The sequence below is a fragment of the Caretta caretta genome, chromosome 2 (assembly GCF_965140235.1).
Source record: "Caretta caretta isolate rCarCar2 chromosome 2, rCarCar1.hap1, whole genome shotgun sequence".
NCBI lineage: Eukaryota > Metazoa > Chordata > Testudines > Cheloniidae > Caretta > Caretta caretta.
In genome coordinates this window covers 262,228,196-262,253,356 of record NC_134207.1, presented here as the reverse complement: position 1 = coordinate 262,253,356, position 25,161 = coordinate 262,228,196, and the positions used below count along the sequence as shown (strand labels likewise).

The window sequence follows — 25,161 nt, the reverse complement described above, 5'->3', positions numbered from 1 at the left end:
CTGGAGCTTGGGGTCCCCTCTCCCCCGGCTTCAAAGCGGAGTTCCAGTCTGAGCCGCAACTTCAAAGTGTTGTCTCCACAACTATTTTGAGAGAGCTAGCACAAGCCCCGCACGCTGGAGTCTGCCGAGTCAGGCTGGGAGGCTTGCTCCAAAATGCTGTGTAGACATATCTTCTGAGACCTAGCAAACTTGTACCAGTGCTGGGCTGCTTAGAGCTCTGCTTTTAACGGCCTCATGGGTCATAGGCTTACAGCAGTCTTGCGCAACATATTGGCTGGCAAAGCCAGACTTTTATTATAAACCAGGAGACAAAAGGAGAGGGACAGAGAAGAAATGATAAGGTGGGGCAGGAAAAGGACACAGAATGCGGGGGGGATGAGGTGGATTTTGACAAAGTCCCAGATCCCAGGTGGTGTTTGGGATTCCAGTGATGCTGTCACCTGGGTCCCCCTCTCTGGTACAATCTACTCAGGACACCTCTCAGGATCAGGACAATGAAGCCCAGAGTGTGAAGGTGGATCCCATGGTCCTAGGAGATGGTGGGGATGACAGTCATCATGGTGCTTCCCTTCTTTCAGTCAGCAGTTGTTGCGTTCCTGTTCACCTCTGCCCAAAGGCTTTTCCTTTAAGGACCTTGTGATGGGGTGTGCACCGCATACCAGCAACGGTAGGGTTAACAATAGCCTGAGAGGCCAATTAGGTTTTGAGAGGGCATGCAGGGCTAATTAAGCATGAAGCCCTGCTGGGGAAGGGCTGTGATAGCACTATAAAGGCAGAAAGCTGAAAGCAGAAGGAGCTAATTGGGACAGACGGGAGTAAACACTGAAATAGCATGGATCCCAGTGCACACTGGGAGAGCAGGAAACAAGGGGTAGACAAACTAGAAAAAATTTGTATGAAATTTTAAAAAATGACAGGGCTCCCTCCAAGAGAGTGACCCAGCCATCCTGATAGTATCATGATCGTCTCGCTAGTAGGGGCTTTGTTTTATATAGACAACTACACCACACCATCCACACACACCCCACCCCCCAAAAAAGTGTTCCAATTTTTCACACTTGCTATCTGGTCACCCTACTCTTAATAAATAGGAGTTTAAAAACCTAATTAAAATGAATTAAGGGAGGTGGGGGAAGATTTCATAAAGTAAACCCTAGAATCAAAAATGCTGACATACTGCAAGAACCGGAGATACCGAGTGAAGGAGCTCTACTCCGAATGCTTACCGGACACTGAGACTTAACAGGTTTCAGAGTAGCAGCCATGTTAGTCTGTGTCCGGAAAAAGAACAGGAGGACTTGTGGCACCTTAGAGACTATCAAATTTATTTGAGCATAAGCTTTTGTGAGCTTCAGCTCACTTCATCAGATGCATTCAGTGGAAAATACAGTAGGGGGATTTCATATACACAGAGAACATGAAACAATGGGTGTTACCATGCACACTGTAACAAGAGTGATCAGGTAAGATGAGCTATTACCAGCAGGAGAGAAAAAAAAACCTTTTGTAGTGATAATCAAGGTGGGCCATTTCCAGCTGTTGACAAGAACGTGTGAGGAAGAGTAGGGGGGAAAAATAAACATGGGGAAATAGTTTTACTTTGTGTAATGACCCATCCACTCCCAGTCTTTATTCAAGCCTAAGTTAATTGTATCCAGTTTGCAAATTAATTCCAATTCAGCAGTCTCTCCTTGGAGTCTGTTTTTGAAGTTTTTTTGTTGTAATATTGCCACTTTTTGGTCTGTAATCGAGTGACCAGAGAGATTGAAGTGTTCTCCGACTGGTTTTTGAATGTTATAATTCTTGACGTCTGATTTGTCTCCATTTATTCTTTTATGTAGAGACTGTCCGGTTTGACCAATGTACATGGCAGAGGGGCATTGCTGGCACATGATGGCATATATCACATTGGTAGATGTGCAGGTGAACGAGCCTCTGATAGTGTGGCTGATGTGATTAGGCCCTATGATGGTGTCCCCTGAATAGATATGTGGACACAGTTGGCAACGGGCTTTGTTGCAAGGATAGGTTCCTGGGTTAGTGGTTCTGTTGTGTGGTTGCTGGTGAGTATTTGTTTCAGGTTGGGGGGCTGTCTGTAAGCAAGGACTGGCCTGTCTCCCAAGATTTGTGAGAGTGATGGGTCATCCTTCAGGATAGGTTGTAGATCCTTGATGATGTGTTGGAGAGGTTTTAGTTGGGGGCTGAAGGTGACGGCAAATGGGCCTCAGGGAATTCACTGACAAAACTCCTATTGACTTCAGTAGGGTCAGGATTTCAGCCGTGGTCTTTTTTTCCTGGTCCGAATGACATGACATGGTCCGAGACTGCAAAAAGGTACACCCCTGTCACATCAGAGGTCACTCACCAATCACTCCTGTTGCTACTATTAGAGTGCCATGTATTGCCCCCCAAAACTGAAAAAACTGCTTATGTCAGATTCACAGGCCCAAGCTCGGTGTGGTGGTGTTTCTGGTTAGTTAAGCTTCATGTCTCAGTTTAGAATATACTGTCTGTATGAAAAAAGAAAAGGAGTACTTGTGGCACCTTAGAGACTAACCAATGTATTTGAGCATAAGCTTTCGTGAGCTACAGCTCACTTCATCGGATGCATACTGTGGAAACTGCAGAAGACATTATATACAGAGACCGTGAAACAATACCTCCTCCCACCCCACTCTCCTGCTGGTAATAGCTTATCTAAAGTGATCACTCTCCTTACAATAAGAAAAGGAGTACTTGTGGCAGGTTTTCTCACCCTCCGCCCCCCCCCCCCCCCAGATTTGTGCTGGAAATAGCCCAACTTGATTATCATACTCATTGTAAGGAGAGTGATCACTTTAGATAAGCTATTACCAGCAGGAGAGTGGGGTGGGAGGAGGTATTGTTTCACGGTCTCTGTGTATATAATGTCTTCTGCAGTTTCCACAGTATGCATCCGATGAAGTGAGCTGTAGCTCACGAAAGCTTATGCTCAAATAAATTGGTTAGTCTCTAAGGTGCCACAAGTACTCCTTTTCTTTTTGCGAATACAGACTAACACGGCTGTTACTCTGAAACCTGTCTGTATGAAGATGCTCTGCAGTCAAATCTCTTAAAACTGAAATGTGAATTGCATCCATCTTCATGTTTAATGCCCACGGGCTGGATGATCTGTTGATCTCAAACTTTTGAACCACTAAATATTGTCGCAAGGCACCTCTCTTCTCTCGCCAGCCTTAGCGCTTCCTCCTCTGGAGGGCCTGGGGTAATCAGCCCCACTCAGGGAGGGTTTGCTTTCCCCCTTCTGTGCTCCCTTGGTCATATTTTCAGGGTAGGCCTGAGGGGTGATCCTCCACCAAACAAAAAGGAAACAGTCTCATAAACAAAAACCCAGGAGGGTACCTTTCGCTGCCCCCCTCGCTGGGACAAGGTGACATACTGCTGTTGCCCTGGGGCATCAGTCCTTCCCCTAGCAGGCACTCAGGTTTGGCTGTCTCTCCTATGGAAAGGGCACAGTCTCTCACCCTGGAGCTGCTTATTTCCCCTGCTGCCACTAGCCTGACAGCAACTGTGTCTTTTCTTTCTTTCTTTCTTTCTTATGTTCCCAGAGGAGGAGTTTTTAAAGGCCTTAGGCAACCCTTAATTGGATTCAGGTGTCCCTCGTTGGCCTGAGGTAACCCCTTCTCAGCTTGTAGGAAAAAGGGCCTTTAACATTCTATGGCTAATATATCGGCCTTCCGGGAGCCTCTGGCAGCCATCTGGCCTGACTTTGTCACAATACCTATATAAACAGACCCCAGTTAGTTAGCAGTTGCAGACATGTACGTCTGATGGTACACGTGTTGGCAGTTTCATTCTGTCCAGTCCATTAAAATTAAATAAACTTTTTATGTAACTGAATTTTTCCCATGGAACACACATAGCTTGGAGCTGCAGCTAATTAAGTACCAGTTTGATAATCTGGCTAAAAGTAGCCTTCACTATAATTCATTATGAGATTTTAACTTACTTTGCATGCTGATAATTGTGTAGACTTTTTCTTTTGCACTTTGTGGTAACTTAATGGCTTTGACTATTAATTTGAGTAACTAGATTATTGGCAATAAGAAGCAAGTTTAGAGAGCTAACAGGTTGCTGATTTTGTTTTCTTGTTAAATACATGTTGCAGGTGACTGCGGGGCTTTGAAAAGGCAGTTGAGAATCTGATAAATGGTGAATTGGCAGATTGCAGGAATCATAACTGTACATCACCTGGAAACAACAAGTCTTTACGATGTTTATAAAAACCAAAAATGTTTGATCATTTAAGCGATAAGAAAGGCAGCTTCTACTTGAACAGTGGCATAGAGTAATTAAAAAAATAAAAGCTGAAAAATACACGAAGGCTGATTAAACAGGTCGCTGAAGTTTCTGATGTGACATTTATGCCTGTTTCTAGATGTCAGACTTGTTTCTTTAGACATGGACACCAAAGTGCCTTCTGCACCCTGATAGATACATGAACAATGGGATGGATGGACAGCATACGTTTTCTTATTTGAAAAGGAAACACGCATTGAGAGGATTGAGTGGTAGACATTCACAAAACCCAAGGCCACAACCCATGGTGTGTTTGATATTCATTACGTGTTCATTAGAAAAAGGTTTGGGGGGGGGGGTTATGTCCTCAGGTTATGACCAACCAATGAGAGTTTGTTCTGATGATGTAATACTTCTGTCTAGTGTTTCACTCCTGTCTGATCGCTGGACAATCCACACGGGAGTTTTAGGAGCGGAGACCAGCTCACGCAATTCAGTTCTGCACTTATTTAAACTCAGTTCCTATTTCTAACTTGCCCTTGGACTCTAAATTATTATTGTTCCAACCATGATGATGGCAAACCAAAAGGCTGTTTTGAATGTAAGTCTCCAAACATGAAATGGCCAATAAGATGAGTCGCTGAAAGGAAAAGGACATTGAATGGTTTCAGGCTTTTTTGGAAAAGTCATCTTTAGTTAACGATCTATAGAATTTCCTCTCATCTTGAAGGGACCCCAAATGCTTCCAAATCTATATGCAGGATTTAGCACCACTGAAATTGCGTGAATTGGGAAGTGAAGCATCGCAACCAACCTGGCACATAACAGAGTGTGCAAAACCAGGGTGGGGAAATTTTGCCCAAGGAAACAGAGGCAAATGTTCCTCTTAAGCTACATTTTTAGGCACTTAGGTCCAGATCCTCAAAGATATTTAGGTACCTAACTTCCATTGAAATCAGGGAAACTTAGGAGCCTATTTACCTTTGAAAATCTGAGGTTTAAATGTCTATGTGACTTAGTTTCCCTTGCCTTTTTAAAATTAAAACCAATCTTTTAAACAGATTACTTTCTGGTAATCTTTAACAGCCTGCAGCAATTATATAAATGCTGCCCCATAGCTAAACAATGGCATTTACAACACATGTGATTTGCAGAATCATGAAGACTCAGTCCAAGTATATGGGAGAATATTCATTTTACAGGGAACAAGGATAGGCTACAGCCATGTCAGCCCTTTCATCTCAGTCTGTCTTATCTCTATCGTGCATTATTTTATTATCTTTGTACTCATCTGAGATAAAGCCAGTGAGGCAGCCAAAAATAAGTAAGTCCAGCTAGCAGCAAAGTTCACCAAAGCTAAAGGAACACTTTCAGATTAAAAATATTACCTCTAAAACCTTACTTGAGTTATTAGCAATTATTAAAACTGAAAACTTTTCCAAAATTTACTTCTCACCATGTATGCGGTTTACTTTATTCATTTCATTCACCTTGGACAACAGAAATACATGGGTCAGTTTCAGTCATTTTCACTTCCTGGTTCAAGTGCTGCTCCCCTCTTCATTGTTGCTCACTCTCCTGCTGTTTGGTATTTGGTATAAAGCTCCAGCTGCTGGAGTCATGTTAGTTCATGAGACTCTCAGCTTTCTTTCTTTTTTTTCTTTAGCAAATTTTTAGCCCTCGGGGTTTTAGCCTTGAAAAGTGTGACTCAGCTGTAAGCTGAAGGCTCAAACCAGATAGTGAAGAAAAGGAATCCACATTTATTATATTTTTTAAATCTCATAGTTTTTATACCCATCTTGTGACTTTGGGGGCATGATTCATAATTTTTGAACGTGTGGGGATGGCAATACTGGATATTACGGGATTGGGCATCTAGACAGACAGAAATGCGCTCGCACGTGGGTTGTAAACACTGCAGCGGAATGTTCCACTTCTTACAAAAATCTGGTCTGGGTTAAATTTTATCTCTAATTTAACAAACTTGTGTTTCTGTCAGGGTTTTACCAACTTACTCTTTTGCTAAAAGAAAACCAAATCTAATTTGGGGCCTAAACTAACATGACAGTGTACTGTACTATCATAACCTTTAATGTGTTTAGTAACAATGATTGGCTGGCGCAGGGGAATGGGAAAGTGATATGAGACTTTCACTGTTAAACTGCGGGTTTTACATCTTGATAAGATTAGCTGTGAAGTGAAGAAAAAGTGATCCTAGGGTGCCAGCTGTTCAATGCCTTTGTGTGAAACGAGACTGTGGTCTTAATCCATTGCCTAGCTGATATGTGTCCACATTATAAAACCTCCATCGTAACTGACATTAATTGCAGCCTCAGCAGAGACCAAGGACTGGGTGGATCTGAGGACTGAACTATCTCCTTCGCCTTAGATATGACCCCCTGAGGGTAGAGTTAAGGCAATGCGGCGGAAGCTTGCATCACTATGGACTTTGCTGTACCTCTTATGAGGATCAAGAGACTCCAGAGCTGATGTTCTAGCACCTTTCACCAGCATTCAATGCAGTTGAATCACTAAAAGTATATAGGTTTCAGAGTAACAGCCGTGTTAGTCTGTATTCGCAAAAAGAAAAGGAGTACTTGTGGCACCTTAGAGACTAACCAATTTATTTGAGCATGAGCTTTCGTGAGCTACAGCTCACTTCATCGGATGCATACCGTGGAAACTGCAGCAGACTTTATATATACACAGAGAATATGAAACAATACCTCCTCCCACCCCACTGTCCTGCACAGTGGGGTGGGAGGAGGTATTGTTTCATATTCTCTGTGTGTATATAAAGTCTGCTGCAGTTTCCACGGTATGCATCCGATGAAGTGAGCTGTAGCTCACGAAAGCTCATGCTCAAATAAATTGGTTAGTCTCTAAGGTGCCACAAGTACTCCTTTTCTTTTTTTAAAAGTATATACTAGGCTGTCAGCCTCACGTTCTACATACAGTCCCGCATATGGGAAATGAAAACCATTTTGCTTCTCTGGTAATGAGCAGAAAATAAATACAAAGCTAGCAAAAGCCCAGAGGGCCTGCATTTGTATATTAAAAAAAAAAAAAATTGAATGAAACAAATAAGTCAACAAACCAAAAATAATAACAGTTTTTCCTGTCCTGCTCTGGCTTTTGTATATTTCTGATGGAAATCGGCCTGCTTTTTAATTATTTCCAGCTGCGAAAATATTTCCAGTCAGCTCCTCTGGGATTGGCTCTGGGATCTGGGAGCCAAAAAGAATACATTGATGTTTGAATTCATGTAACCCCTAATGACTACTCCTCATTTTGCGGTAACAATCAGAGCCTGATCCTGCTGTTAATCACACAAGCAGTTCTATTGAGATCAATAGGCCTGTTTTCGTCAGTGAGGGAACTGACCTGGGTAAGGGGGCCAAGTCTGGCCCATCGGTGCACAGTATTTCTATAGGCTCTTTCACACACTCACTTGCAATTCACCTGCATGCTTGATTGTTTAACTGAGCTGTGTACAGCTCAATAACCAAACCACACCTAGGTTATATCAAGAGCCTCTTTTCCATAAAGAACATAAAACTTGCTACTCTGGGTTAGTTCACTGGGCCATAAAATCTAGTCCCCTGCCTTTGGTAGGGCTAATACCTAAAGCTCTCAGGGACTGCAGTTTGGGCACCTTCCAGACTTATCTCCCTAATATCTATCCCCTTGTTATCTAACTGCCAAATAAATGTATGATGTATAAGGATCTGGAGGGACTATGTTTTCTGTCTCCATTTCTCTGTGCTGCAGGGGTGTGTGCTTGATATATTCAGGGCTTTGTTTATTCTCTTAGTCAGCTTAAAGGCAGTGTTGCAGGGGAGAAGTTTCCTGAGGTGTGTCTTGCACTTTGATCTGAGCACAATCAGATTTGGGATGATACTGACCTGCAGCACGAGATGATTGAAATCTGGCTTTCTCCAGCTGTAGCATTTCTGTGCAGCATATTTATCCTGGCGGGTCAGGTGGTCTATCAAGGAGTTCCCACACCATTAAGACCCTGATATGTCATGTACCTGGCCAACTGTATAATGTTGTACACAGGGGTAAAATGTTCCTCCTGACTCCTGTGATGAGGCGTTTATGACCTGGAACCAGAAATCAGATAAGCCTGATTTTAACCTGCAGAACTACAAAATTATCCAGCCACAATGTGTGCCTCTCTGCTTCTTTAGCAGTACAATCCAGTCTCACATCACCTTGGGTGAAGAGGTATTTCCTTTTATTTGTTTTAATGTTAACACCCATTGATTCTGAGCGACCCCTCGTGTACTAGGATACAGTATGAGAAAAAAGGTTGGTCAATTTTCACTTGCCCCTTCATAAGCTTCAATATTTTAATCAAATTCCATTAATTCTTCCACTTTCCAGCCTCGGGCCCAGATCCTCCAAGGTACCAACACCTTGGAGAATCTGGGCCTAAATGATTATAGTTACAAGTATTTCGAAACCTCAGCCTCAGGTCTCCTGTCCCTGGGCTCAGGGCTGTTGGGAGAACGGAAATTACAGCAATCCTGGGTCTGCTCTCGCTTCTGCGGTGGGTGAAGCTGTAATTTAGGGTCCTGAGAAGCAGAGAACAGCCATAGTGCAGTTCTGTCTGGCTATGCCCCTGATACGCTTCTGGGCCCATTGCCTGTATGCCAGGGACTGGAAGCAAAGACAGAATGGAGCCTTTGTCCTAGCTCTATGCTAGCTGGAGAGGTTGCTCGCACAGCAGGTAGTCTCAGGGGGCTGTTACCATCCTCTTCAAGGCCCCTTCACATTGCCAGACAGGCATAACAGAGCCTTAGTTTGAGAATCAGGACCCTTGTTTTTTATCTCATGTACTGTTCCATGTTTTGCATGAGTTTGGTCTCACCTGATATACCAGGGTCCTCGGTGCCAGACAGGTTTCAGAGTAACAGCCGTGTTAGTCTGTATTCGCAAAAAGAAAAGGAGGACTTGTGGCACCTTAGAGACTAACCAATTTATTTGAGCATGAGCTTTCGTGAGCTACAGCTCACTTCATCGGATGCATACCGTGGAAACTGCAGAAGACATTATATACACAGAGACCATGAAACAATACCTCCTCCCACCCCACTGTCCTGCTGGTAATAGCTTATCTAAAGTGATCATCAAGTTGGGCCATTTCCAGCACAAATCCAGGTTTTCTCACCCTCCACCCCCCCACACACAAACTCACTCTCCTGCTCGTAATAGGTAATAGCCCATCCAAAGTGACAACTCTCTTCACAATGTGTATGATAATCAAGGTGGGCCATTTCCTGCACAAATCCAGGTTCTCTCACCCCCTCACCCCCCTCCAAAAACCACACACACAAACTCACTCTCCTGCTCGTAATAGCCCATCCAAAGTGACCACTCTCCCTACAATGTGCATGATAATCAAGGTGGGCCATTTCCAGCACAAATCAAGGTTTTCTCACCCCCCCCACCCCCATACACACACAAACTCACTCTCCTGCTGGTAATAGCTCATCCAAAGTGACCACTCTCCCTACAATGTGCATGGTAATCAAGGTGGGCCATTTCCAGCACAAATCCAGGCTTTCTCACCCCCCCTCCCTTCCCGGGGACACACACACACACACAAACTCACTCTCCTGCTGGCAATAGCTCATCCAAACTGACCACTCTCCAAGTTTAAATCCAAGTTTAACCAGAACGTCTGGGGGAGGGGGTTTGTAGGAAAAAACAAGGGGAAATAGGCTACCTTGCATAATGACTTAGCCACTCCCAGTCTCTATTTAAGCCTAAATTAATAGTATCCAATTTGCAAATGAATTCCAATTCAGCAGTTTCTCGCTGGAGTCTGGATTTGAAGTTTTTTTGTTTTAAGATAGCGACCTTCATGTCTGTGATTGCGTGACCAGAGAGACTGAAGTGTTCTCCGACTGGTTTATGAATGTTATAATTCTTGACATCTGATTTGTGTCCATTTATTCTTTTACGTAGAGACTGTCCAGTTTGACCAATGTACATGGCAGAGGGGCATTGCTGGCACATGATGGCATATATCACATTGGTGGATGTGCAGGTATACGAGCCTCTGATAGTGTGGCTGATGTGATTAGGCCCTGTGATGGTGTCCCCTGAATAGATATGTGGGCACAGTTGGCAACGGGCTTTGTTGCAAGGATAAGTTCCTGGGTTAGTGGTTCTGTTGTGTGGTATGTGGTTGTTGGTGAGTATTTGCTTCAGGTTGCGGGGCTGTCTGTAGGCAAGGACTGGCCTGTCTCTCACAAATCTTTGTGTGTGTGTGTGTGTGTGTCCCGGGGAAGGGAGGGGGGGTGAGAGAGCCTGGATTTGTGCTGGAAATGGCCCACCTTGATTACCATGCACATTGTAGGGAGAGTGGTCACTTTGGATGAGCTATTACCAGCAGGAGAGTGAGTTTGTGTGTGTGGTTTTTGGAGGGGGGTGAGGGAATGAGAGAACCTGGATTTGTGCAGGAAATGGCCCACCTTGATTATCATACACATTGTGAAGAGAGTTGTCACTTTGGATGGGCTATTACGAGCAGGAGAGTGAGTTTGTGTGTGTGGGGGGGGGGGGGGGGCGGAGGGTGAGAAAACCTGGATTTGTGCTGGAAATGGCCCAACCTGATGATCACTTTAGATAAGCTATTACCAGCAGGACAGTGGGGTGGGAGGAGGTATTGTTTCATGGTCTCTGTGTGTATATAATGTCTTCTGCAGTTTCCACGGTATGCATCCGATGAAGTGAGCTGTAGCTCACGAAAGCTCATGCTCAAATAAATTGGTTAGTCTCTAAGGTGCCAAAAGTACTCCTTTTCTTTTGTGTGTATGGGGGTGGGGGGGATGTGAGAAAACCTGGATTTGTGCTGGAAATGGCCCACCTTAATTATGCACATTGTAGGGAGAATGGTCACTTTGGATGAGCTATTACCAGCAGGATAGTGCGTTTGTGTGTGTGGTTTTTGGGAGGGGGGTGAGGGGGTGAGAGAACCTGGATTTGTGCAGGAAAGGTGCCACAAGTACTCCTTTTCTTTTTGCGAATACAGACTAACACGGCTGTTACTCTGAAACCTTTTCTTTTTGTCAGACAGTACATTCAGTGCTGTTCGATGAGGCATAGCGAGCAATGAAGCTTTTAGCTGTTGCCTGGGTGGACACACTGTACCGAAAGGAGCAGGAGGTTTCAGACTTGCCCCACGTAAATGCAGCATGCAAGTCGTCATCTAATGCGGGCAGCATTGTATTCCAGTTGTGACACTGTTTGCTGTAGGAAAGAGTAGTACGGTGATATGAATCAGTTTGGCAGAGAAGTTGCTATAGCTGTTTGCCAGGGGACTTCAGGTTTGGGTACTTGCCAGCTGATAAGCCACACAAGACTGGCTTCTCAGAAAAAAGGGAAGAAAAATCCTCCAGTGATTGGACATCGGCAGCAGCCCCAGCTCACGCAGATGAACTGGGTTTTGGGTGGAATGTTCTTGTTTGCAAAGGGACCAGAAGATTTTTATAGCAACACTCTCATCAGTGAGGCTGTGGGAAGAAACTTGCCGTTGCATCCCTTGATATATGACGTATCATTCTGTATAGGACTTGTGGGGAAAAAGAGAAGTTGCAACATCTCTGAATGTTCGGCCATTTCCAGTCCAGACATTTAGAGGGACCATCTACACCAGTGGTGCCCAACCTTTTTACACAGGAAGGCCACATAAACCTAAGTGCAACCTTCTGTAGGCCAAACAGATTCTACATATTTTAATAAGATTTCAAGTCATCAGTATTGATTTATATTTTAAGTTCAGCTGGTTTTGTATGTATTTAGATAAGTTGTTTCTATGTACAGTACTGTCTATTTACACACTTGTGTAAACTGAAATGATGTAAATGTAAGGGGACTGTTGCTCCCTTACTAACATTCAGTGGGGGTGTTTTGGTTGGCTAGCTCCCAGTACTAAAAGGGGAAGGGTCTATGGGAAACCAGGACCCGGAGACTGATAGTCCCCAGGAACAATGGGGAGAGGTCAATGCTCCAGGTCAGCCTGAATGACCTGGCTGGCAGGCTAATCACGGAGTCAGGAGGCCAGGGAGGTCCCGTCCTCGTCCTCCGTGTGAGCTGGATTTGCCTGGGTCAGACAGACAGAGTGGGGCCGAGCTGAGGAGAAAGCAGGGTCCCAAGCTAAGTTGGGGAGCAGAGCTGTGCCAGATCCAGAGGGACCAGAAAAGCAGCCCAGAGAGAGCAGACCCTGTCCTAGGAGCAGAGCTGCGGCAACCAGAGCCAGAGGGGCCAGGAAAGCAGCCCAGGAAGCAGGTCAGTGCTGGGAGCAGAGTCACAGAAGCAGCCTGCAGAGCAGACCTGTCCTGGGAGCAGAGCTGCATCAACCAGAGGCAGAGGGGCCAGAGAAGCAGCCCAGGGAGCTGGAGGCAGAGCAGCAGCAGTGCAGAGACAAGAGTGGTGCAGCTGGGGCTGGAGCAGTCCGGAGCTGGGTGCGGTGAGCAGCTGGGGAGAGCGAGGGGGACCCTGGGCAGCAGGCCCAGCACAGGGAGATGCCTCAGCCAAGAGGCTCTGCAGGCCAGGCTTGGATCGTAACCCCGACAGGGCGGGGGCGACATGGGGAAGAAGGGTCCTACCACTTAGAGCCTGAGAGCGTGTGGCCATCACCAAAGCAAGTGTCCAACCCACAGCATCCCTGCAGCACAGCCAGGGCCGGAGCAGGAGGCCTGGGACTTACAAGGAACAGACTGTGAACTGCCCTGACGTTCCAGAGACACTGTTTGTGATGTTCCCTGCCACCAAGCAGGTTGATGTGTTTCCTTTAACTTTTCCCATTATTCCTTATTATTTTTAAAATTAATTGTTGATTAAATAACTTGCATTTGCTTTAACTTGTATGTAATGGTCAGTGGGTCAGAGAAGTGCCCAGTGCAGAGAGAGTACCCCGGCGTGGGGACATCCTAGCCCTTGTCCTAGGTGACCACAGCAGGGTTGGGGGTCAAGCCCCCCAGGAGTCCTAGGCCCAGCCTTGTTGGGGTTACGAGGACTCTGCCAGACAGGAGAGTGGAAGGGGAGTCCTCAAGGGCAGGGAGGCCGCTGGGTAAAGGAAGTGGGAGCGAGGACTCCGATCCTTTCGCTAGCCCACTTCACCGGGGTGGTGCAGAAGCCAGGAAAGTTCCCCACAATAGCGGGACTGTTCCCCCGCTTACACATAGGCGCTGACACTGGGGCTACAGATGCTAACTTTCCAATGTGCAGGGGGGTGCTCACTGCTGAACCCCCTGCTCTGCCCCCACTCTACTCCTTCCCCCAAGTCCTCTACCCCTGAGCCTGCCATGCCCTCGCTCCTTCCCCTCCCGCACAGAGCCTCCTGCACATGCTAAACAGCTGATTGCGGCAGGCGCTGACTGGCGGGGTTGCCCGCGGGCAGGAGGCACTGGGGGTTCGAGGGCAAGAGCTGATGGGGGGGCTGCTGATGTATTACTGGGGCTCTTTGGCAATGTACATTGGTAAATCCTGGCTCCTTCTCAGGCTCAGGCTGGCCACCCCTGTTCTAACCAGGTTTAAATCGGCTTAGGCGAACTAGTTTTAAAATCAGCTAGAACAACTTGCCTGTACTTGAACCAGTCCTGGAACCTCCTTTCCCTTTAGCAATACAGGAAAGTCAGGGAGAAAAGCAACAGCCTATTTAAAGATCTGAATGGGCAATTAGGGGGTTGCTAACTTTCTAATAGCACAAAACCAACCACTGCCCCAAGGTTCTGCCCCTTCTCCGAGGCCCTGCCCCCGCTTTCTCCATCAATCCTCCCTCCCTCGCTCGCTCGCTCTTCCCTACCCCCCACCCACTTTCACCAGGCTGGGGGAGGAGGTTGGGGTGCAGGCTCCAGATGGGGCCAGAAATGAGTTGGTCAGGGTGTGGGAGAGGGCTCTGGACTGGGGTGCAGGGGGTGAAAGCTCTGGCTAGTGGTGCAGGCTCTGGGGTGGAGCCAGGAATGAGGGGTTTGGGGTGCAGGAAGGGGCTCTGGGCTGGGGTAGGTGTGCATGAGGGGGTTTGGGGCTCCAGGAGCGCTTACCACAGCTCCCAGGAAACGACTGCTAGGTCCCTGCAGTCCCTAGGTGGAGGAAAGGCTAGGGAGCGCACCTTCCCACCCAGGGTTAAAAATCCGTAAGTTAGAATGTTTCCCTTTCCCCGATATAGATAAGGCCTTAGAACTGGTGTTATCCTACAGGTACTGGGAAGACTTGTAAAAGTTTTGCAGGGGAACTAGCTGTTAAGTGGTTTTAAGGAGCCAGGATCGCTGATAGGATCATTGGCCACAGGGGCTCAAGAGCTGCCGAGAGACAAAGGGGACTGAACTGCATTAGTGCTGCCCCCCATCCACAGCTGGAACAATCTGGTTAGGAGTTGGATGAGCCAAAACGCAAGCAGTAAACAGTCTGGCTCTCCAATCAGCCATGCGGCCACGCCTTACGATTTTGGATGTTTTGCTTAAAGTCCCAGCTCCTGGATGCCTGTGATTGGGTCAGGGTGACATCTCTACTTCTGCTTTAAACAGACAGCTTCCATAGACCACTCAGCAGTGGAGAAAGGCTTGGGAAGGTTACGTGCCCTGCCACGGAAAGGCCCCAATGGCTGGTTTTCGCACCCAGGGGATTTTCTCAAGCCAGGCTCGTGCTTTGCGAATGACTGCGGTGGGCCGGGGCGCGCGCGCGGGCGGGCGCAGGCGCAGGCGCAGCCGGGCCCAGGGTCAGCGGAGTCACGATGGCTCAGCAGCACCGCCCCCTGCATTGCAGAGGAGCGAGCCCCTCCTTTGACCATATAAGGACCTGGCGTCACCAGCCTCTCATGTGATTGGCTGATAACGGGGGAGGCGGGGACGGATTTCCCACGCACCGGCATTGGGTCACGCGGGGGGGCGCCTCCGTTTCCCCGAGGCACGCTGGGAGCTGTAGTTTCGGGGGTGGAGGCCGTAGGCGGGTAACGCCCCAGCCGCGGTCCCCCCGCCCGCGCCGGGTGGGCTGAACGCTGTCCGCCAATAAGAGCAGGGGGGTGGCGCGCGCGCGCAGGCAGCAGAAGCCGGCCGGTCTCGGAGCGAGTGGCAGCGGCTGCGTAGCTCCCTCAGCGTTGGTGTCGTGTCGGGGCCGAGCGGGGAGTCGCGAGCGCGTGAGTGCGGGTCGCGGGCCCGAGGGGGAGGAGCGGGAGGCCTGGGGGGAGGGGTCTGAGGGGGGGGGGGGACCGCGGTGGGGGGGCTCCGCGTACTGACCCGGAGCTGGAGGGGGCCTGTGGTGGCCGCGGGGCTGGCGGGCGGGTTCGGGAAGCTGGAAGGACACGGGGGCGGAGCGGAGGGAGCTGGCCGGGGGGGGGGCTGGGATACGGGTAACGGGCGGGGGGGGGGGGGTGATGTAATGAGGAGGGGGCCGGGCTGCGCTAGGCCAGCGGTAACGTCGCCTCCGGGGGAGGGTGTCCCTGCCTGTCCGGGGGCGAAGGGTAAATCTCCTGGTGTAGTAACAAAGGGGGCCTGTGGGGGTCGCCCCCAGCAGGGCGCCTTGCCTTGGGCGGGTACCCGCTCCGGGGAGCTTGCCTGAGGGTAGAGGCACACCCCTCCCGCACCCCGCGAAGCGTTCCCGCTGAGTGAGGTGCTGAGGAGGGGGTTTGAGCCCTTCATGACCTGAAAATGCCCCGTGCCAAACAAGGGCTGCCTCGGGGTGCTCTCCTCAGCATGATTCCACTTCCTCCACCCCCCACGGGTCTTCTCTCTGAAAGCCTTTCCTGGGACCTCTGGTGGAGCTGAAGGTCATGGCGAAACAAATACGTTACCTTGCATTTGACTAAACACCCTGCTGTCCCCTCCCTGTGGGAGAACATGAGAGCATTTAGTTTTGACTTCCCCTTCCGCATTTACCGAGATGTCAGGTGCTGTTCTGCATCTTTTTATCGGTGCTGTAGGTCCCATTTTATAGCTAAGGGCATTCGAAATTGTTACTTCTCCACTAAGATGATTGTCATAGCTTCTCAATACTGACAATCAGATTAGACCTGGATATGTTCGTAAAGTGTTGTCCTTTCTCTCCTTGCCCACGATATGTATGATAAAGTGGTGTAAACTTGGTTGTGAAAATATAAATAAGCCAGTCTTTTCAAATTCAGGTGTATAAGTCTATATTTAAACGTGAATGGCATCAAAATTATTATTTGGCATATGCATATAGGTAGCTTGCTTTTTGAGTAAATCAGTGCTTTACAAATGACTTAAATACCATGGGGCATTTATTCTCATGAGAGTCCATTTACACTGCACTGTCTGAGATGGAAAGCTTTGTGAGGCACACTCTCTTTATGCCTTGCAGTGCTGAGCACATTGTTAGGAAAACTCAAACAATAAAAATACAGCCTAATCAGCCTGACTAGGAGGTCTGTAATAGTTACTGAACTGACCATCTAAAGTCAGCTTTTTTTCCAGCATTCCTGAATTACAGGAAGAATATAATTAATTCTCTGCTAGTGCCAAAGTCTGAAGAAGGAAGTAATCTATGGTGACATACACGCTTTTTTCTTTTTTTTAAATCCTTCCCTATCAATGCTTGCTGGAAATATTGAAATTGGGTCACTGGCAAGCCTTGATATCAGGTTTTCTTCATTTTTTTTTTGGTAGTCATCAGTCTGAACAGTGGTGGTCTACTCTTAGCAGCTGTTCCTTTTCGCCCCTTGGTCTTGATAGATAGAACATCTTTCAACTTGAACTTTTTAATTGTAGATGAAATAGTATTGCATGAGAAAAGTATTCATTGATTTGGGAATGATAATCCATTTATTTTTAAAAGGTTGACATGTCCCATATGCGAACTATGGTGTGTCCATCAAACAAACTCCTGCAGGTTTGATATCAATACTAGACCCAGTACCTACTCTCTTTAAATATTAGGCTTCTGGCTCTTCAGTAAAAATCTGAATTGAGATAGTTTAAACTTAAAGTAGAGTATACTGGAGGTGCATTTTTCCCTGCTTGTCAAATGTGCTGGCTGACCTTCTGTAGTGGCTTACTGATTTTCCTCACAAAATATGTCAGGGACTCTTCCCCTTCCCCTCCTCCCACTTAAAATCCAGTGCCAGCATGGATGAGTAGCCCCACAGAAATGAATCGATATGGTGGAGGACAGAAATTTTGCAAGGAAATGCTTCTGATCTAAGCTCTCACTGGCTTAGTTTGTGAAAAACCAGAATTGACTGTGCCTTTCATGAAGGTGCTGGGAACTCGATTCTTTGTGTGGAAAGTACGACAGGAAGCTTTTGCCTAATGGCTTTTTGATATGTCTGTTTGATATGGAATTACTACCAAAGCTTATTCTTGTATTGTAAAAGCCATGCCTACATTCTGAGGTTTTTATATTCATAAAATTGAATTTAGCTTGGTAGTATAGATAAACATTGTAGTAGTTAGTGTGGATAAAGCCATACACCATCTTATTAGTTCAGTTTTTTGACTTGTATCTTGTTTATAACTGAATATACAGTGGAAGTTACTGTCCTTTATATACTTGTGGTACATTCAAGGTCTTACTTCTACAGAACTCTCAAATGTGAAAAAACTCCTAAATTCTAAAGCAGATTTTCTTCTTCTCCGCAGTCAACATGACATCTAGTCAGAAATCCGTTCTTCCTAGCTATGAGACTGATAACAGCCAGGCATCAAAACTGATCAGAAAATCTAAAGAGTCACCCTTTGTACCTGTTGGTAAGTTTCAATTTCACAGTGCAATGATGCCGTGGAGTAAGACCAGTAAATCTGGGAAAATACATGGTTGCATAAGTGTTCATGTAATGGGCGGTGATTATAGTAAATGCAGTCACACACTACCAACAGGAAATTACTGTGAAATATTGCTTCCTCATTCGGTATAGTACTGTGATAATTTTGCCCTACCTCTTGTACCTATTATGGTGTTCTACCTGAATTAATACTCTTATCTGGTAGCTTTATCAAACACTGTAGACTTAAAATGTCTCTGTATTCCTTGTAATTCCCTCTGTCTTCCATTTAAAAGATAGTTGCTTACACACCCCTTATTTCAAATTTTGGGTAGTGGATCCTATACTTGGGGAAACATACCTTGCAGCAAGCCCAGAGGCCTGGCAGTAGAGGGCTGTCACAGTTCAGGGTAACTGCACCTGTATTCCCTCTCTGTGGCCCAGCAAGGGCACCCATTCTAGACTTCCGACTCTCATGGCCGTCACCTCTCTTGGATGGTGATATGAGTGTCTCCCTTCTGACCTGGATACTTCCAGGCTGAACAGTTCCCAGCCTTCACTGTTCCCAGCAAGACAGACTGCCTAAGCAGACCTGTTTGCTTTCTCTTCAGAGACTAATAGCAGTGTTAACTGCCCATTGTTTAGGTACCATACAGCTCTTTCTATGCAAGCTTATTTATTCTTAGGATAAAAGAATTAGAGAAAACATATTAAAAACAACAAAAGGACCTACACACATGCTCACTAGAGATCACCCCAGCTCCAACATGGACTCTGGCAGGTGGTTAGTCCTTCAAACCCCAAAATGGGATCTCTTCTATGGTCACAAGTTCACATCAGCCTCAGCTCAGAACTGTCACCCTCATGACTCTAAATCACTGCTTTATCCCGTCTGGACCTTTGAAGAGACCGTGTAGGTAATCAGCCAGGCAGTGGGCTTTTTTGCTCAAAGGAAGCTTCAAAAGGGGTGGGTCACTTCCATCCCCCTAGTCCCAAGTATTTCCTAGGAAATCTACTTCACACATTGTCCCCAAAAGTCCTTTGAAGTTCCTAATATTTCCCAGAGATTGCATTAATTATGTTCCTAGGGAAGCTACATAACCAATTGGATTTTTAATGCAATGGACTCTTAAAATACTTAATTCCATAAGGCTTTTCCAGGATGTCATATGTCACAGGGACTACATCTGGTCACTTCAGACTCTCCCAAATTAATAAGTGACTAGACTCTTTAAAAAAGTGTGAACTTGCCTCTTGCTAAACTGACAGTTGTAGGTGCTGAAGTCTTCTGGTTGAAGAAATGGACTTTCACATCAGACCAGTTCATTTATTAATGTTAAATAGGACTGGGCCCAGTACAGATATCTGGGGGACACCACTATTTACCTCTCTCCATTCTGAAAACTGAGCATTTATTCCTACCCTTTGTTTCCTATCTTTTAACCAGTTACCAATACATGAGAGAACCTTCCCTCTTATCCCATGACTGCTTATTTTACTTAAGTCTTTGGTGAGGGATCTTGTCAAAGGCTTTTTGAACATCTAAATAGAATCATAGAATATCAGAGTTGGAAGGGACCCCAGAAGGTCATCTAGTCCAACCCCCTGCTCAAAGCAGGGCCAATCCCCAATTTTTGCCTCAGATCCCTAAATGGCCCCCTCAAGGATTGAACTCACAACCCTGGGTTTAGCAGGCCAGTACTCAAACCACTGAGCTATCCCTCCCACACACTACATCCACTGGATCTCCTTTGTCCACATGCTTGTTGACTCCCTCAAAGAATTCTAGTAGATTGGTGAGGCAATTAAATGTGTCCTCTGTTGAGCTAATGCTCCAGTGCACAGGAGAAATAACATGACCTGTCCAATGCCAGTATTCAAGTGAATCCAGGGTCAAACTTGACAGATACAAACAATAACAATCTTCATTTGTGGGTGTCTAGACCAAGAAATCTAGTACTGCTATTAGTGCATGGATGCAGTTTGAACTTTGTTCAGAGTTGCATTTGAGAACTCCTGTTTGTTTTTGAACTACAGCTCTAAGAGCATTCCTCTGAAAAGAAGAGGCAGTTAATTTGCTCTTACGGAAGTTTCAGACCAGTATCAAATCAGCCCTGACGTCCATCAAGGCTGCTATCCCCAGCTGTCTATCTAGAACGAATGTTGTGCAATGATATGCCATGTCTTAGTTTTTTTAACTCAGTTCTCCAGTAATGGAATACCAAAACTCTGTTGGGGGTCCAGTCTGGGCTGGCTTCTGGGTCAGCCTAGACGTTACTTGGGTGGGAAAGGAATTGCCTATTAACTAATTCTACTGAACATAAGCTAACACTGTAGTTACTAGAAAAGGAGTACTTGTAGCACCTTAGAAACTAACCAATTTATTTGAGCATAAGCTTTCGTGAGCTACAGCTCACTTCATCGTAGCTCACGAAAGCTTATGCTCAAATAAATTGGTTAGCCTCTAAGGTGCCACAAGTACTCCTTTTCTTTTTGCGAATACAGACTAACACGGCTGTTACTCTGAAAACTGTAGTTACTGTTAGGTGTTAATGATGGGGCTAAAACACTTGTGTGTGGGGAGGAGGGGTTATAAATAGCTTTTGTTAAATTTTAAGTTGTTGACTTTTACTTTTAAAGCAAGTCTTATGAGTGAGGAATGTAAAATCATGTAATTACTAAACACTTGTTTACCCTGCCTTATAGGGATGGCAGGCTTGGTTGCAGTTGTAAGCTATGGACTGTACAAACTGAAGCACAGAGGCAATACAAAAATGTCTATTCATCTGATTCACATGCGTGTGGCAGCCCAGGGCTTTGTTGTTGGAGCAATGACTTGTGGTATGTATAAAACAGACAGCTGTTGTCGAGCCCTAGTTACCTCTTAATGATGGCAGACTTACTTTAAAAGTGTTCTTTACACTAAAGGATAAATACCTTGGACTAGCTTGTAAACCATTAACTGTTTCCAACTGCACTAGAAACTTGCAAACATAGTAAGTTCTTTTAGTGAGGCTGAGCTAGCAAACTGGTTTCTTGGCTCAGTATCATAAAATTAGTGTGCCTGGTATCTAGGTAACCATGTTTGAACACATCTCTCCAGTTTCTCCCTTGACTTTCTACACAACGCATGAAATTGTGTGTTCACGTTTGGGGCACTTAGCTGGATTTTTTTCCAAAGGTGCTAAGTCAATGAGGAAAACAAAGAATACAGTTGCCCCATGCATGTTGTGGATATTTTAAGGTGTTTCTGAACTCTTCTGCTTTCTCCAAAGTTATTTGACAATTATTAATTTTAACTTTCTTAAACTCATTTCTCCATGGGAAAGATCAGCAGTTGTCTACAGCTTGCATCTAAATTGAAGGTATAGCTAGACTATAAATCATACTAGCTTTGATACCATCAGTATGTAGAGAGATGTATGTGTGTTTGTGTCCTTCATTTTAACAAATGAATTGTGGCTATTACTGAAATTCTAGATGGGAAATGAGATTATAAAGAATACAGACACCCATATTTTCTTCTCATGCTAGTAGTCTTCCTGGCTGCAGACAGTTCTTGAAATAGTCTTCTACTTTAATAAAGGATGTATATTTAACTGTTTTGCCTGTGTTTGTATTTCAGGTGTGCTCTACTCAATGTATCGGGAATACCTGGCAAAACCCAAGGAGTTGAAAAAAGATGACTGAAATCTGTGTGCTTGGTGGTGGTCTATGTATCTTAGTTATAGACCTCACATTGAGGTGTCATTTTCTTTTTAATAATGAAAAAAGAGGGGTGGGGAATAAAAATAAAATAAAAAATTCAAGGATGTGGTTCTACAATACTGTACATGTCTCGTGCTTGGTATTGAACCTTTAGGTTACAAGTCTGAATCTAGCACAAGTTGGTGGTGACAATCTGCTGGCTCTCTTGGACTGAGACTACCATACCCACTAGCAACTTGTCTATTGTACAGCATAATGCCTCTCTTCCCTTTCCCACCCAGTCTCCCCACACACAACTGGTAATTGTAAATAGGCCTGGAGCCCAAACAACCTTCTTATATTGGAGAGGTGGTCCCTCCAGCTCATGGCTGAAGCACCTAGGCAAGTCTGTGTGGAGAAGGTTGTACGCATGCCTATGTTATCTCTGTCCTGTAGATAAAAGGACTTCAGTCTCCAAGGCTGTAATCTAGCACTTTCACTAGCACTGAACTCACTCAAAATAGTTCTTAAATTTGTATTTAAAAACATTTTGTTCTGACCTATTTTTAGTTTTATTTGAAGTACGAGCTGAGCATTCACTAGTGGATAAAACTATTTAAACATATTTATTACACAATACTAATAATCAAGGCCCAGAAGCCCTATTTTTAATACATTATGGATTGCAGCTTCTCAGATTATTGAATTTGGTAACTGCTCATTTATTTTTGCAGTATTAAGTGTATGATGTAACATTTTTAAATGACATTTTGAAAACTAAATCTGTACTTGAAGTGATGCATTTTAAGTATGTAATTAGAATGCCTGACTTAATTTGTGTGATATTGCTGTTTCAATGGAAGCTCTAAACTTCTTAGACCTTTGCCTTTATTATCCTTGGTGTGAGATCATATGGAGCGCTCTTCCATTAGTGATTTATGGTAACTTCATTAAAATCTAGCCTCATCGCCAAATATATTGATCAAGTGATACACGAATCTGTAAACTTCCACTTTCTTGAACTTGGTGGCATTCCATGGAGATAGCATGGTGTCTAATACAGTATTTGTAATAAATACAGTAAGCAACTCCAAGCTGTCTAATTTTTACTGTGCATGTAACATGGGGAGAGCTGAGGGGCATTGCTGGGTTCACACACAAGCAGTATGAGGGAATCCCCCTGATGCTGTGAAACTCAAATCTACCTTCAGGCTATCTGGCTGTCCTGTCCCCTGTATGGGAATGGTCGCTGTGGGAACTGTCTCCTACTCCAGGATGGGAGATGGCCTGCGAGCAGGCTGATGGGGTGGGCTCATGGTTCAGCCTGGCCCCTGGGGGGAGGGTTGAGGGGATATAGATTGCACCCTGTGGGGGGCTGGGATCCTGGGGGTGCTGTGTAGGGTGACCATATTTCCTCAAAAGGAAAATGGGACACCTTATGGGGCACTTGTCCAAGATGCTTGTCTGAGCCCTCCTCCCTACATGGGGCTGGTGCTGGTGTTGCTGGCTGCCGGAGACCCTGGGCGGGGCTGATGTTGGTGTTGCTTCTCACTCAAGCCCTGCCTGCCTACCTGTGTGAGGCTGGGGCTAGCATCGGTGCTTGCCTGAGCCGTGACTGCCTCCCTGTACAGGGCTGGCATCACCGCTTGCCTCCCTGTACCCCACTCTTTTGACAAAACGGCATTGTCCCATTTGTTCTTGCTAATTGATCAAGCTGGCAAGAGCAAAGGGGACAAAGGCCCACTTTTGCTAGAAAAGTCAGGATGGCCAGTACAGGGCTTAAAAAGTCCTGTCCCAGCCAAAACAGGATGTATGGTCGCCTTCATGCTGTGGGGTCTGCACTGGGTCTGGCAGGGGCACTGGGGCTTTGATGAGCTAGCTACAGGTCATATCACGGGATGTGTGTGTGTGGAAGGTGGAGCACTTCTCTCTGATGCCCTGGGGGCAGGAGTTGGACTTATCCTGTACCTTTGGGGCAGGAGAGGGTGACTAGCCAAGGCCCTTGCAGTGGCAGGGTCTGGTCTCAACCAAAGTCTATAGACTGATGGTTGGGGGTGCTGGGATGAGGGTGGCACCAAACTGAACCCCTTGGTAGAGGGTAGCATTGAGCTGTGCCTGAAGGATGTGTGGAGGAACTGAGCCTGGGTCCTGGTGAGGGGTTGTCAGTGGCACTGATGCTTAATTGTAATATAGAATACCAGTGTAATGCAGTATGTCCACAAATAGATGTATCTGTGTGTGTGTGGCCATGCACATATCTATGGATATTTATATACATACTGGCCTCTTTAGCCATTTTCTGATGCTGCAGCCTGACACACACACAAACTACCCTTTCCTCACAATATGAAACTATTTTAGCAGGGCGATGTATCTGTGGCCCTGAGGAATTGCATAACAAAATGTGGGATAGGGCCAGATTTACTGTGTGGATTAATAGAACTATCTACCAAATTCTAGTCCATATGTCAGGCAGGTATAGCATGAAGATCTGCTTAGGGTACATATATTGTTAATTGTGCAGGATGAGACTGCTGCCAGGGGATGGTTTGTTTATCATTCAAAAGAGGGGGACTTTGTTTTCCTGATTTCAAAACAGGAGTTATCACCTCAGTATGTAAATTATCCCATACAACATGTTAAGGGTATTGGAAGGGAAAGTATCACCCTTAGTTCACTTAAAAGGGCCTACATGTTTACTGTATGTAAATTGGAAAAAAGTATTACCACATGTAGAAAATTATTCAAAAGGAAGATCTGGTGAAACATATGGTCATGCCTTATTTGGTACATGGAATTGTTTATGGAATGTGGCAAAATAAGGCCCACTGAAAACTCCATAATAGGAGAATTGGTATGGCATAATTTGGAATACGAAGATGTAGGGGGATATAAGGCCTGTGTTCAGACCACACTTCCAACTAAACTTGGACCTTGATGTTATGCTTTTAGTGTATTGTTTGAAATCACGGTTCAGGAACCCAAAATTGACCAAAGTCCCAACAATATCCAGCCCGGGATGAGGGATGTCCCATCCTGAATTCAGGACGACTAGTGGCTCACTACCATCCCTTTCCCCAGAGTTCTGGTTAACATAGTTTAATTCATGCACATCCCAGTGGTGTTAAACCTGATTGTTGGCACATGGGAGAATCTGAGTATTGTAAACATACCAAGGTTGCATCTTTCTTTTCAGTGCTCCTTGTGGATAAGATAACAGCTTATCAGCAATGAGTACAGGATCTTGCCAACTTAGGGGTACACTCAGAACACATTAAGATAAGGAGTACTTGTGGCACCTTAGAGACTAACAAATTTATTTGAGCATAAGCTTTCGTGAGCTACAGCTCACTTCATCGGATGCATCAGAACACATTGTACACCCATATGCAAAAACATGGTCTTGATTCCTTGGGAATTTGGATCTGTAACAGGATTGTTTGGAACAGGAATGTCAATTTGGA

General features: G+C 45.7%; 1 protein-coding gene across 2 annotated transcripts; it reads left to right on the top strand.

Annotated features, from left to right (window-relative positions):
- Positions 1-15,282: 15,282 nt before the first annotated feature.
- HIGD1A (HIG1 hypoxia inducible domain family member 1A) lies at positions 15,283-22,791 on the top strand. Of its 2 annotated transcripts, none has more exons than XM_048837407.2 (4): positions 15,283-15,419; positions 17,889-17,996; positions 20,717-20,851; positions 21,636-22,791. In XM_048837407.2, the coding sequence occupies exons 2-4, from the start codon at positions 17,894-17,896 to the stop codon at positions 21,698-21,700; spliced, it is 303 nt and encodes a 100-aa protein (XP_048693364.1). In that variant the 5' UTR covers positions 15,283-15,419; positions 17,889-17,893; the 3' UTR covers positions 21,701-22,791. The 2 variants fall into 2 exon arrangements, with proteins under 2 accessions (XP_048693364.1, XP_048693363.1); XM_048837406.2 differs by having other exon boundaries at positions 15,286-15,427.
- The last annotated feature ends 2,370 nt before the right edge of the window (positions 22,792-25,161 follow it).

Bases quoted from the DNA above. Each gene is read 5' to 3' on its own strand.
- HIGD1A (XM_048837407.2), top strand. From the start codon at position 17,894: ATGACATCTAGTCAGAAATCCGTTCTTCCTAGCTATGAGACTGATAAC. The intron at 17,997-20,716 runs GTAAGTTTCAAT...CCTGCCTTATAG, and splicing joins GTCACCCTTTGTACCTGTTG to GGATGGCAGGCTTGGTTGCA. The intron at 20,852-21,635 runs GTATGTATAAAA...TTTGTATTTCAG, and splicing joins TGTTGGAGCAATGACTTGTG to GTGTGCTCTACTCAATGTAT.